This window comes from Artibeus jamaicensis, unplaced genomic scaffold (genome assembly GCF_021234435.1).
Source record: "Artibeus jamaicensis isolate MK-2021 breed Jamaican fruit bat unplaced genomic scaffold, CSHL_Jam_final contig_233, whole genome shotgun sequence".
NCBI lineage: Eukaryota > Metazoa > Chordata > Mammalia > Chiroptera > Phyllostomidae > Artibeus > Artibeus jamaicensis.
Window position 1 is genome coordinate 60,808,797 of NW_026521486.1, and position 14,235 is coordinate 60,823,031.

General features: G+C 48.4%; 1 protein-coding gene across 1 annotated transcript in view; it reads left to right on the forward strand.

The window, feature by feature from the left end:
• Positions 1-7,382, forward strand: part of RASSF3 (Ras association domain family member 3) — a 75,702-nt gene extending 68,320 nt beyond the window's left edge. The window contains exons 4-5 of the mRNA XM_037140314.2: positions 1,107-1,216; positions 4,767-7,382. Of these exons, the coding sequence (XP_036996209.2) occupies positions 1,107-1,216; positions 4,767-4,916 (260 nt within the window). The 3' untranslated portion in view covers positions 4,917-7,382. The remainder of the gene's footprint in view (positions 1-1,106; positions 1,217-4,766) is intronic.
• The last annotated feature ends 6,853 nt before the right edge of the window (positions 7,383-14,235 follow it).

Here is a 14,235-nt window from a genome sequence, read left to right on the forward strand (position 1 = left end):
TGGGTAACATTGTGATCTGGGGTCTGCCTGGCTGAACTCGATACCCACATTCAGTGGATAGAAAGAGAATAGTAAATTTCTGCATGAAACAGAATGAGATGTTCCAGGTCAGGTATTCGAGCAGAAATGGATACCAGTGATGGAGAACAACAGTCAGCGCTTGGGGTGATGGACTGTGCACGTGCTCATTTGAAAATGGCATCTGTGTCTGTGTGTGAGGAGTCAGCCACTCACCTCCTCTGGTTTCCCTGGGTGAAGCCTAAAGCAGCTTCAGGGGAAGGCAGCACTGACCTGACGTGATAGGAATGCCCTCAGTTGCCTGGAGACGAAAGCCAGCTAGTTGCTGAGAGTGTGTACATTTTTTGAATCCATGCCCTGGGCTGGGCCCTGCAGAATACAAGGTTGAATGGACCGAGGTTTCCACCCTCAAGTCCACAGGCTCAGTGAGCGGGGCAAGTTCCCATCTGTAGGGAAATCAGCATCTACAATGCAGTTGTACCTAGAAAGTGCCAACATAAGGTAGATAAGCTCAGATGGCATTTTTATCTTGTCGGCTTCTTTGCCGGCTCACCTGGGCTTAGCCGTACAATCCTCCTGCTGAAATAGTGCCTTCATGGCCGGCCAAGCACGTAACACTGCAGGCGAGGCCAGCACTGCGTCTGATGGGACACGCTGAGCTGCGGCTGAAGGCTCCAGAGCTTGAACGCCGACTGCCTAGTTTGTTTGTGGCTGCTTATTCTAAATTAATTTGCAGAGAGATTTGCTCCTAGAGCTCTGATTTCATGTTCTTTGGATGGTATAGTTTTATGGTTTTGAAAGGGGGTTGCAGAGTCTTTTTTAAGTTTCTTGCTTTCTCCAGGGAGGAGCAGAATTAATTATAAGCCATGTGGGGCACGAATACCTATTTAAATTCACTCATGAAGAATTATTTCCTTTTTGGTCGAGGCACAGTTCATACTGTGCAGCTAGAAAGAATAGATTTCCTTCCACTGTGGGCCACTGGTAATAGGGGGAGGCTGTTGCCTTGGGCCGGAGGAGGGATGGTGCGGGTGTGTGTGGTGGAGGAACATTTCAGAGCTCTCTCTGTGACCTGTCTCTTTACTCAGTCTACGCCTGCAAGCTCTCCGACCGGGAACATCCACTCTACCTGCGGTTGGTAGCGGGGCCCAGAACAGACACACTTAGTTTTGTTCTCCGTGAACATGAAATTGGAGAGGTAAGTGATTGTACATTGCTGCTATAAACTAGACACACCAGCTGGCCCTGTTTTACTGCTCTAGCCTAGTGATTTTACCACTGGGAAAGAGGAGGAAGGTGGGGTGGGGGGACAGAGGGGGGAGGGTTTGCTGTCTTGGAGGAGGAGGAGGAGGAGGGCAGCTCTCGGCGTGTGTTTGAATGGTTGGAAGTCAACCTAGAGTTAGTCTCTACATAATTCTTTTACCGCACTCATTGTGTTGGTGTGTGGTTTTCAGAGGTGGAGGAAATAAAACTTTTACTTGATCTCCACCCAAAGAGTCATTTTCACTCCTTCTACATCTAAATTCCTCTAATGCAGCTGAACTTTGAAAGCTGACACTCTCCATATGTTTGCTACTAACAAAGTCTCCAGGCCAATTTGCTCCAAAGGGAAATAAAAGGGAATTCAATCTCTTCACCAGGAAAGACATTTAACTGTGTAGAATCCCTTTTTTTCCCTCTTTGCCCAGATGATGAAGAAATTACGTGTCTGTATATCGCATCATTTGCCATTTCCTTTCCAAGGAGGATCGTATTTAGGCCAGTTCAGTTGGAGGAGAAAGCACTTGAGATTGTCCTTGTAGATCAAGTGTCAACTTGAAAGCGACACTTGAGCAAGCCTCCCAGGCTCTGGGTCTCACTCAGTCTTTTGTCTGGGACAGGAAATGGCATGAGGTGGCCGTGTTGTGAGGCAGCGAGAATGGGGTTTCTGGGTTAAAAACCCAGGGAGCCAGGACTCTGCCTCTGTAGGTTAGCAGCGTGACCTTGGGGAAACCTGACCTTCTCCGTCCTTAGTCTTTGAAGTCTGTGCAGTGTGGGACTCAAGACTTCACAAGGTGGTTTTAAGTCGCAAATTAGCGATGTGTGTCAGCATGCTTTGTAAGTACCATGTTGGTTTTTTTTTTAAGATTTTGTTTATTTTTTTAGAGAGAGTGGAAAGGGAGAATGAAAGAGAGGGAGTGAGACATCAGTGTGTGGTTGCCTCTCGCATGCCCCCTACTGGTGACCTGGCCCAGAACTCAGGGTGTGCCCTGACTGGGAATCGAACTGGCGACCCTTGGCTTTGGAATCTGGTGTTCAGTCCACTGAGGCACACCCGCCAGAGCCAATACTACGTTCATGTCAGTGTAAAGTGGAACTGTATTTGGAGAGTTTGAGGAAGACATTAATTTTGGACACTTGAATTTTCTTTTGATTCTGATGTTCTGAAGTGGTTCAAATTTGCTGTCTTTTGGGGGAGGAATCTGGGTCTGGCCCTTTCATTGGCACAGGGCCAAATTCCCTCAGAAAGCCCTGCCAGATATATCAGCATAGTCTTGCCAGTGTCCTTGGTATTGGTCTTTTTAAGCACTGCACGTGGTTTAGTGCAGCGAGAGCCACGTTCGTTGTTTGGGAGGGAGTTGCAGTTTTGAAATTGCCATTGTGTTCCACTGCCCCGAATTGCTCTGTCAGACGTCTGCCTGGCGGTGGTACTCAGCGTGTCAAGGCCGACTGAGCTGGGGGGCAAATGACTCTGTAGCTTGCAGCGGCAGGGAGGAGCTTACTGTGTTTTGGAGGACATATGTGAAAAATAGAATCGTGATTTTAAAAATTTAATAGAATAATCCAGTGTGGACAGTTTTGCTCTCCTATCCCATGTTTCCCGTTTTCTTTAATCACCAAGACCTGGGAACCTTCCATCACTGAGCCCGCTGGGTGGTCTTATCCCGCTCCTCTCTGTTCACTGTGTCGGATCTTCTCCAGCCTTCCCCCTGCCCCACGCCCCTGGGGTTCTCTGTCGGAATCTGCCCTGGCCGTGGCAGAGATGCCCAGCCAGGACCCAGGGCCCCTTTTTGGGAGCAGAGGATGCGTAGTTTGAAAAAACTCCTAGGTGATGCCATATACCCTTCTTGATCTTCGCTGCTCTCATGACAGCATAAAAAGCAACCCTACCAACATTTCTCTTGTGTCTTCTCAGTACCAGGGGCTTTTAGGGAAACAGAACTCAGAGCCTCAAGGGCAAGTGACAAAGCCCAAAAATTGAGAAATATGATAGCTACAATGTAGGTGAGAGAGATACTTGATAAACAATTATAATACTTTTTATATCTTTTAAAAAAAGATTTTATTTATTTATTTTTAGAAAGAGGGTTAGGAAGGGAGAAAGAGAAGGAGAGAAACATTGGTGTGTGATTAGTTGCCTCTTGCATGTTCCCTACTGGGGACCTGGCCCACAACCCAGGCATGTGCCCTGACTGGGAATCAAACCGGTGTCCCTTTGGTTCACAGGCCAGCACTCAGTCCCCTATGCCAGCCACATCAGCCAAGGCTTTATATCTTTTAAAATCAAGTTTACCAGTGCTCAAGTGAGAGCTTTTTAATAGACTTAGTCCTGGGTGGAAAGGGAGGGGAAGAAATCATGGAAGACTTCTTAGAGAAAGTGGCATTTGAGCTGAAACTTGGCAGTTGAGTACGAGTTCTCCAGGCAGAGTGGAGGAGGGGTGAACATGTGCAAAACCACTTAGGGCAGTGAGTGAGGGGGACAGCGAAGAGAGGTTAGTTCAGGGTCTTCTCTTACACTTCACAGAAACAACCAAGGGAAGCTACTGAATGATTGTCAGCATGGGAAGGTCATCCGCCCTTATCCATGGTGGATTCGATTTAAGACCCTCAATAGGTGACTAAAATCACAGATAGTACCAAACTCTCTTCACTTACAGGAAGCACTTTACTGCTTCTCTTGGCTGTATCTGAATTGTCAGCATCACTGCTCTTGTGCTTTAAAGTAAAGCAAGGGTTGCGTGAGCACCGGCACTGCAATAGTGGGGCGCTCCGTCCGGTGGCCTGGACACTACTAAGTGACCGATGTGTGGGGAGCGTGCACAGCATGGTGACTCTGGGCAAAGGCGGGATTCGTGTCCGGGTGGGGTGGATGGCTCGAGATGTCTTCACACTACTCACAGTGACATGCAATTTAAAACTTACGAATTGGTCGTCTCTGGAATTTTCCAACTAATGTTTTTGGGCCATGGTTGACATGAGTAGCTGAAACCATGGAAGGGAAATTGTGGATGGCGGGTACTTCTGTGCTCAGGCTGGCTGTTTGGGGAACGGATTGGGGAGTATGGAGTGGAGTGAGGACGCCAGGTAGGAGGGTGTCCAGGGTGGGAGAAGATGATGGCGGCCAGCACCAGGGGGTGGCTGAGATGGACGAGAGCAGGCAGACTGGGGAACTGTTTAAAATGGACATGATTAAATGGATTGTGGGAAGTGAGGAAGAAGCAGTGAAAATGACAACTCCAAGTGGAGGGAAGAGACGGAGGGCTTCTGGGGGTCAAGTCAGGGGTGATCGTTTCCGGGCTTGTGGGAACCATCTGCCAAGGATGGAGGGCCTGGAAGGCCAGCTTGGGGGCGGGGGCGGCAGGGCTGGTGGTGCGGCTGGGCTGGTGGTGCGGCCGGGCGGGGAGCCCCAGCCGCACTGAGTGTGCTCGTGGTCAGCATTCCTGAGTCTCGAAGGCTGAACACCATTTTTCTTTTTTTCCTCCTCCTAGTGGGAAGCCTTCAGCCTTCCAGAACTGCAGAATTTCTTGCGTATCTTGGACAAGGAAGAAGACGAGCAGCTGCAGAACCTGAAGAAGCGCTACGCCGCCTACAGGCAGAGGCTGGAAGAAGCCCTCGGGGAGGTGTGGAAGCCCGACTAAGGGCTCCGGCCGCTCTGGGCGGCCCAGGGACCGCGGACACACCAGCTGCGAGCCTCTCTTCCCAGAGGGCTTTTCTTGTGATGCGAGGCTCTTCCCCCTTTATCTCTAGATTTAGTTCCCCTACCTGGGCACGCGGCCTCTGGGAGGGACTGTGCAGGCTCGTGGTCACAGCGCTGCGGCCTTGCCTCCGGGCAAGCTGTGAATCGGGAGCGGCTACAGTGCTTTGAAGCATGGACTCTGGGTTTTTGTTTTCTCATTTTCTTCTAGTTATTTTAATTTTGCGAGGATGAGGTTAAGCTTAAGGATGCGCACATGATTTTTTTCAAAGCTTAACAAGGAATTTGAATACTTGTGTTATGTTGAAACTACCTGTTTTTTTTAAAAAAATATATCAGAGGGAACAGCCTTGTGAATTGAAAGGCACAGGAAGCTAGGAACTCTGAGGACTTTGTGAAGGATTTTGGAGGAGCTTGACATTTCAAGAAGGCAAAGAGCAAGTTTGGAAGAAGGCGTGAGTGGAGGTTGGGGGAGCGCTGAGGGAGGGCGGTTTGGGTGACGAGTAGCTGGTGGAGAAGAGAAGGTGTATTTGTGAAGGAGTTAAACGCATTCAGTTTTGAGGTATTGAGCCCATTGTAGGATTGCTCGATTTCTTGGTGAGTAAAATTGGGAACAGAGCCAGAGAGAGTGGGAGCTAGACCAAAAACAGGGGCTTGTGAGTGCAGGCGTGGGAAGGGCAGCTTTCAGGCGGGGGCCTCACAGAGCCGGGCGGGGCCTGCAGCCCCTGGTGCACCACCCGGTTCCGCCTTCCTCCAGTGGGAGGTCGGTTGGTGCAGGTTTTCTGGGCGAGTGGAGCAGGGACTGTTTGCTGCCTCCTGTTAAGTTATAGCTCTTTCCTGAGATTGTTTTCAAAGCCGAAAAGGAGTCTGGGTAGGGGTACTTGTTTCTCCCTGAGTGTCAGCCAGGGGATTTGTCAGGTAAAGAGCTCATGGCACACGCTTGTGACAATCTCTCCCTCCGTTTCCCTTGTTCCTTCACCTCCCCTCTCCCTCTGTCTTCTTTTCCGTCTCCCTTACTCTTAGAAGTTGGAGCGTGTTCCCGCAGAGCAGAGACCAGGGGTGTGGATGAAAGACCTCACTCAGTCAGGTCCTGAGTTCCAGAGGAGGGCAGAAAGATGGGGAGGAAAGTCCACCCCCCGCACTGACCGCAGGGGGGGCTCTCTATGGGAACATTTTAACAAAAGTGCATGTTCCCACCAACCAAAGAAATGCATGTGCAATAGAAGCCTTCCTTACAGCAGGTTAAATAAATTCATTTTGTGCAGTAATTAATCTGAAAACAGTGGGAAGGGGGTGCTGTGGTTCTGGAGGGGGATTTAGTCTTTTTTTTTTTTTTTGTCTAGGTTTTTTGTTTATAAATTCCCAAGGAATTGTTAATGCTTTGGTGACACCTAATGGATTCTTTGTGAAATTCCAAGGTGCTTCAGTTCTTTGCCTTTTAAATGAACTGTGCCTTTTATTGCATTTTCGTTTCCCTCCTGGGGGCTCTTCTCAGGGTCAGGGAACGCCCACCGTGGTGGAGGCAGATGTGTCGGTGCTGCTCTGTCTGCCGCACGCTACTGAGACAATCATATCTTTCCTAAGCTTTTAAAGAAAGTTGGAAAAAAAGGAAAGTAGAACTACCTATAAAATATGTATGGCACCTCTTGTTTAATTTTGCATGTGACTTCTTGTTAGTCCATTGGTGAGGTTTTAGTGTCATTGTCACCCAACACACTGTTATTCAGGGAATAATGGCTTTATGGTTTCCACCCTGGTTTACTCTTCAGACCGTAGCCTGGGTTTGAGTATAGTGTTATCAGCCACCTGGCCTTAAATTGCCATGCCCATCCCAGCAAGCTTATATTTTGTGAAGCATTTCTTTCTCAGATTAAGATAAGACACTGTTAGAACCTAATGTAGTAGCTGGTGGGTATCTGTGAATTTTTTTTTTTAACTTGAAGTAGCTTGTCTGAAATCGGCATCCTCACCGTGCCATCCAGAAGCCTGTTAACTGTCGTGTGTGCTACAAGCTTCAATTCGGAAGACTTCCTGTGTCCAGGTCCTGTCAGCTCGTGGTGGAAGATGATGCTGTCTCCCAAACACTGGTCACTGCAATGACGTTATTAATGTATGAAAGAAGAAGGGCCCCCGAGGCCACGGACGTTTAAAAATCATTATGCAAATTCTTATGTTAAATTAAACTAAGCTTTGCTGTGATACTGTTTTCTCTTCACTATGTGATGGTACAGGAATGATGTTAAATGAAGGGGTAAGTATTGCAGGGGAGCATCTTAAATTGCAGGCGTAAAAAGTTATAATATTTATAATTGTGATGAGTTTAAGTTTATTTTTATAGGGAAGATTTTTCATCCCTAAAACTGTTTTTGGAATGGCAGTTCATTTCCATTATTAAAAGTTGATGTTGTTAGTTGCTGTTCACGTGTTTTTATTTATGCTGCTGCACCAGGTAAACGAAGGTACAGGGGTGGGGTAAACTTCTGCAGATACCTGGGGACACGTGCGGGACTGTGACAGTCTCACTAGGTTTGAGTGGGACACATTTGTTCTTCGCACGTCGTTTTTCTTTTGCCTTATCCTTTGGGGAAAACAGCCCTAGCTGAGAGTTAGTGCCCGCACAGTCCATTGCTAAAGCAGTTGTTTTGGTTGTGAGATATGCGTACGTTCAAAGTGTATAGAGCATGTGAATAGTTTAAAGAATTAGGAAGTGACACCCCGTGGCTGCCACTGAAATAGAACATTGTAGTAGGTTCCTTAGAAATCTCCTACCCCACCTCCCCATCTTTACCCCTGAGGTCCTTGAAACAGACACTTTCAACATAAAAAGTATTTGTATTTTCTTAGCCAATGTGAATGGTCACACATGGGTGAGGAGTGTTTGGTGGTCAACTGGGGTGACTGACTGGGTTTACTAACCACCCCAACCCCCTGTGCACCACTGGGCACCCTGCCCCCAGGTCCGAGGCCTGCAAGCCTCCTGTAGGCCAGTGTTTTTACTGCTGCGCTGCCCCCTAGTGGCACCGATGAAATAGCACGGCTGCAGGGGGAAACATTTCCAGTACTATAGCGGCCTCACAAGTGAAATACTGTGATAGAAAATGATGGCTGTGTGTAATGTTCCCTTTTCACTGAAATATCCAGCAGAATCTAACTGGGGAGGTCGGCCGTGGTCATTATCCAAAATGCAGGGGGATGGTTTGAAATTTTTATTCTTTAAAGGGATTTAGCTTCCTGCCCTAGGCTTCTCTTCAGAATTCGGCACTGATTGGTAATTTATATAAATAAATATCCATATGTTACAAAATCAGTTCTCAAGAGTTGTATTCTGTTTGGAACTCTGTTAGATGATCCTAGTTAGGAGTTTCATATTTTTGAAAGAAAAGGGAAAGTCTCTTTTTGATTCTCAAAGTGCTTACTGTGTGCAAGGCATTATTCGAAAAAGCTTAGTATGTGTTGACTCATTTCCTCCCCATCACCCCCATTTTGCAGGTGAGGAAACAGATGTGCTTTGGGGTGGGCAGCTTGCCCCAGCCCCTCCCCCTCCGTGAGTGGGTGGCAGGGCTGGGTCCCTGCAGTCCAGCTCGGCCTCTCCACCCTTCCTGTGAGCACATTGCCGCCTGTCAATTAAACTGCCTGTTCAAAGCCTTTTCGATTGCCGCTACTAGGCAGTTCATCTGAAAGCAGGTCTCCCTGGGTGTAGCTGGGACTCAGGAGAAATGAGAGTGTCAGAATGCTCTGTCATTGTTTTTGATGATGTTCATTTAGCATTCCATTTCAGCGATTATACTGAGTTACGTAGGGGGAACCACCTGCCTGTGTTTCTGTTCACAGGTTCTGTTGCGTGGGAAAAACCGACAGGGCGGGTGACCCAGCGCAGGGTCACCTCGCTCCTAACTGCTCACTGCAGTTGGTGAGAGAACCCCCTGGGACGAGAGGAGAAGAAGAGCTCCAGAGACCCCAGTTTGGGAGGATCCCCTCCCCATCAAGGATGATCCTCTCCAAAGGAACACAGGAAAGGGAAGTATTTTAAGTCTTTAAAGTGTGCACTTGTCTGGTGTGAATCACTGCTTGTTTTCTTGTTAGTTCTGTTATACTATTAAGTGTGCAAGAAAGCTTTGTATGGGGACTGGGGGCATGGGGCAGGGAGAGGGGAGTGGGCTGAGATAGATAGTATAACTGCAAAGTTTTGGGGTTTTTTTGTTTTTTGTTTTCTGTTTAGTGGTTTTTGGTTTCTTTTTCTTTGGGGGGCAAAATTTTCCCTTTAATTTTACAAGGTGAGAATGGAGGGGTAGAGGACAGACCCTTTTTAATCTTACCAGTTTCCAAACAGTTGAGATTCTCAGGTTTGGCCAAGGTGTAGCACTCGGCAGCAGTTGAACTCCAAAAGCCCCTTCCTTCTTCCCCTTTCCAAGAAAAGTGAGCATTGGAATTTCAAAATGCTTACACACACACACACACAACACAAGCACAAGGGCTAGGTCGGAGTTTTGGCTTTGTTTTGGGAGGGAGTTCTGTTAACCGGGTTGGTCTGTTTGTATCTTTCTGAACGAGCGGCCTCACCTTTAATAGGCCTCGACCTTGAGTGGCCCAGACCTGGCGGCGTTTGCACCCTCCCCTCACTTCACCCCCTGTATGGGCACGTGGGATTAATTAAACTCTTAATTAATAAAAGGGTGCAGCTCCATTCCTTTGAAGTGGAGTTCTAGGGGCTGCTGCGGTGGAGGCCTTTCTGATTTTCAAGTGCCACAACATTTTCTTAAATTCTAGGCATTCAGGAGCAGCAAACAGAATGTCTCGCGGAAACCTAGAACCTTCTAGTTGTACAGTGGTAGGTGGGAGGCAGCACTCTCGGACCCCAGCCCTTTCATCTGAATTGGAAATGGTGTCTTCATTGTCTCTGCACAATGGCAGACACTTCAGATGTTTTTCCTGCAGGGGTGGTGCTCTCTTAAGGGAGCCGGTCAAAGTCAATGATGATTTTTAGGTAAAAATCCCCCATGTCTTCCAATGCCTTATCAATAAAAGATGCTTCTCTGAGAGCACTCTACAGGGATTGAGGGACTTGGGTCTTAGTCTTCAGAAAAGTCCAAGCTCCACTGCCTTTTTCCTTTCCTTTTAAAAAGGATTTTATTTATTATTTTCAGGGAGAGGGGAAGGGAGGGGAAAAAGAGAAGGAAAGAAACGTCAGTGTCAGATAAATGCGCCCTAACTGGGATCTGAACCTACAGCCCAGGCATGCACCCCAACTAGGAATTGAACCAGTGACCTTTCACTCTGCAGGATGAGGCCTAACCAACTGAGCCAGCTGGTCAGGACACCGATCTCCCAAATGCACTCCCTACTGGGGTTTGCGTGCGCTGGGGAAGGGAGTGAGCTTCCAGGAAGACAACCAGCTGGTGTGTCAGGGTGGACGAGGCCGCGAGTGATGGTTCTGTCCCCTGCGTCACCTCGTGCTCCTCTATTTCAGTTTGCTTTTTAAAATTTCATTCTTTGCAAGCAAGGTGATCGATCGTGTGGGTAATGTGAAAAGTCCCTTGTTACGAAGCTGGTGGTTGGGAAGGGCCAGTGTTCGGGGCCTGCTGAGAGAGATCTCGAGAGAAAACGAGGTCCCTGCACTGAAGTGTTTCCTTCAAAGAGCTGTGAATTTGTACAAAAAAGTGGCGACCTCTTCATGTTCCTGATTTCACCTGGTTCCTGAAAAGCTGGCCCAAGGCCCAGCTCTGGAATTACTGCTGCCACGAGCCCCTGGCACCTGAGGAATTCAGAGTCTCCAGTCACGCACAGTCTGCACAGCTCTGACGCCCAGGGCCACTAATGTTCTCACAGCATTGAGGCTCACTTTCATATTGTTGGAAATACAGTTAGGGTTATTGGAAATAGTTAGATGAAGATGAGGATTGCTACTGTGGGTCCTCCCTCCCTCCCTCGCTTGTTTTTCCTTCCCAGCCAATGGCTGGGAACTAACTGTAACCCTATTTGAGGAGTGAGTGTATCTGGTTCACTGTCAGCTCTGTTAGATCTGTATTACAACCATCCTTTTGTTTTAACTTTTCACTTTATGGTAGTTCTGTTCATTGCATAAAAGGAAACTAGTAGGATACCAAATGTTTTAGTGCATTTCAACAAGTAGTTATAAATTACCCTGAGGACTTAGGTGCTGGGTAGATGGATTCCAGTGAGAAAGAATATGACCCTTGTCTCTGTGGAAACCGGAGTCACATGTAATGCAAAGTGTCACGAAGAGAAAACACAGAGGGTTCTGACTGAGCATTTAGGAAGTTAGAGAAGGCTTCCTGGAGGACGTGAACTGGAGCTGAGATCTTCAAGATGCGTAGGAGTTACCAAGCAGGATTCATGATTAGACGGAAATTTCCTGCGTGTGGGGCCTGGTTCCGGAGGTCTTTGGGCAGCACATTATATCGGCGTCACTTTTGCTGCTTTTCCTCCGTTGAGAGAAAAGCACTAGGGCTAATTCTCCCTGGCTGAGGAGTGCATCTTTGGCGAGAGCAGAGTTAAAAGGTACAATGGCAGTCGCTGTGGATCAAACCAACTTTTTTCCCCCTGCAAAGCGTTTGCTTATCTCACACGGCCGGCTGGCATGAGGAGTAAGAAAGATGGTGAGTGAGGGGGCACCCTGCACGCGGGAAAGCCGATGCCACGCAGGGCGGTGCTGTTTTCCAAGTTCTTCCTGCTGCAGTTTGCACGGCCACTGTACCCCTGCGCCAAGGCGCTGACGCCGACATTCATCTGGAAGCATCACCTAGGACACAGTTTCCGAGAGGGACGTTTTTCTAAGCAGAAACTTTTTGTTGTTGTTTTTTTTAACCTCGGGCAAGATTCTAATCTAGGGTGACTGGAAGATCAAAGCCTCACTATTCAGTGCCTTCGCTTGTGCCTCCCATAAATGCGGGGGCACAGTTGTCTGTCTTCTCTGCAGGTTAGAGCCCAGTGCTGTTGCGTGTCTGTGTGGCGAGACACACGTGTGGCGAGAGCCACGCAGACACTCCCGGCCCGAGGGCCGTGTGCGGGTACAGTGTGGTGCAGCTCGGGGTGGGCCTTCACCCTCGTTTCTGCTCAGTGTTGTCACACACGTGACTTCTCTTCCGGGTAGTCATCTTCTGGACTGGATCCTCAACTCACTTGGTATCGCTCCCAGCTGCAGGGCACATCGGTGGGACTGAACATTTCATAGACCTGTCTGGAAACAGCCACTGGTGCCACTTAGGGGCTGGAAGGGGCTCCTGCAGATGGCCCCTGGGCTGCAGCTTATTAAGTCAGCGTTCTCCCCTGGCCAAACTCATAACGAGGGCCTTCCATGGCATTGCAGGAAGAGGAATGGGGCCCGTTTTAGTTTTTCCCCCTGCTGAACAAAGAATTAGAACCGTCACCTGGGCTCCGCCTTCTGTGGCAGCAGCCGGGAAAGCGTAGTCAGAGTCTGAAGGCCACCCCTGTCAGGCTCCAAGTCAATAGTCACCCATTCCAGGCTGCTGAAGGGATCCAGGTTGTCGCATAGATCTCAGACCCAGCGCTGCTGCTCACCTGCTCTGGGGGGGGCTGGGGGGGCGGGAGGACGTGGAAGACAAGTGCACGATGCAGCCCTCTGCAGCCACTTTCTTAGGGACTGAAGCAAGAGCAGAATCAGTTGTGCTTCTGAGCTCCTTTCCTCGCTGTGTGGGGAGGTAAGGGGGGAGTGGCTGATGGTCTCAATTTGGACAACAGGTGTTTCGGAAACCAAGCCAGAATCCTGACACGCCGCAGCTGCCGAGACCTGCTCTGCCCTCTGTTCTGCTCTCCCCCACACCAGCTTTTGTGAGTAAGTCTCCTGGAGAGGAGACTGGGATTTGTGACTTGAGCCTGCCAGCCAAAGAGAGCCCATTAAAATATTTTCCACCATGTGCTCAGAGCGCTTTAGCAACCATTTCAACAAAGAAGCTTCTGCCCAGTTTTAGTAACAATAGCTGGAAACCAGTGTTTATAGCCTTCAAGCATGTAATGTACATAAGACTTTCCCCCTTCCCTTTGGCAGTAAGTGAGCCTTTGCCAACAGCTTTCTCTCTCTCGGGTCTGTCTACACTTGGACAGACTTTGACAAAAGGCATGACCCGGTTTCTCTCGCGGTAAACCAGCATGGGTCATTTTATTAATCAAATATTGCTGCACAGCAAATTATTCCAAAATCAACAGCTTAAAACAACACAAACATTTAATGTATCATGTGGTTTCTGTGGATCAGAAGTTTTGAACAGGTTAGCTGATGGTTCTGGCCTGGGGGGTCTCCCAAAAGTTAAGATGTTGGCCGGGGCCGAGTGCAGTTGTATGAACTTGGCTGGGGCTGGGGGTCTGCTTCTGAGATGGCTCCCTCTGCTGGCGGGCCAGTTGGCACCCGTCCTTTGCAGTGGTCCTCACCACATGGTTTTCACCAGGTGGACCTCACCCTAGGGCTACTTGGGTGTCTTCCTATGGTGGCAGGTTGCCCTGGGAGTAATCTGAGAGAGAAAAATGCGGAAGTGGCCGTGTCTTTTATGATCTAGCCTCAGAAGCCACACCATCACGAGTCCTGCCCCATTGGTGGCACAGACCAACGCTGCTGATGCGTTGCAGGAAGCTGGGCTGGAAATAGGTAAGTGAGGTGTGAGGAGAAGAGCTGTGTTTGATTTCTTTTCCGACAGCCATGCTGTGAAGTGGGACAAGAAGCCACTTGAATGGTAGTGGCATCTCCGTTCTTAGCCTGAAACTAGTTAGTTGCCTTGGAAGTAGAGATATCAGGGACAAGTTCTTTTCCTGTTTTGTCTGTTAACATTTACTTTATATAGAAAGGTGCTCTTCTGGTGGGTGCATAAACATTTATGAGCCTTGGGTTCTCTGGTTGGATTGATCCCTTTATCATTATCGGAGACAGACCTCTTGTCTCTGATTACAGTGTTTATTTTATGGTCTATTTTGTCTAATATATTTTATTTAGTTACTTTTCAAGTACATTTTTTTTCTCTCCCCCCCCCGCCCGGTCTCCCCCCTCCCTCCCATTCCCCCCCCCCAGTCCTCATCTCTGTGTCTTTCATACTTGTTCCTCAAAATCCCTCCCCCTTTTTAAATTTTATTTAGTTACTTTTCAAGTACATTTTTTTTCTTATTTTGTCTAATATAAGTGTAGCTTTTGTTTGGTTTCCATTTGCATGGACTTTTCTATCCCCAAACTTTCAGTCTGTGTCTGTCTTTACATCTTAAGTAAGGCTTGTAGGCAGCAGGCATGTAGACAGGTTTTA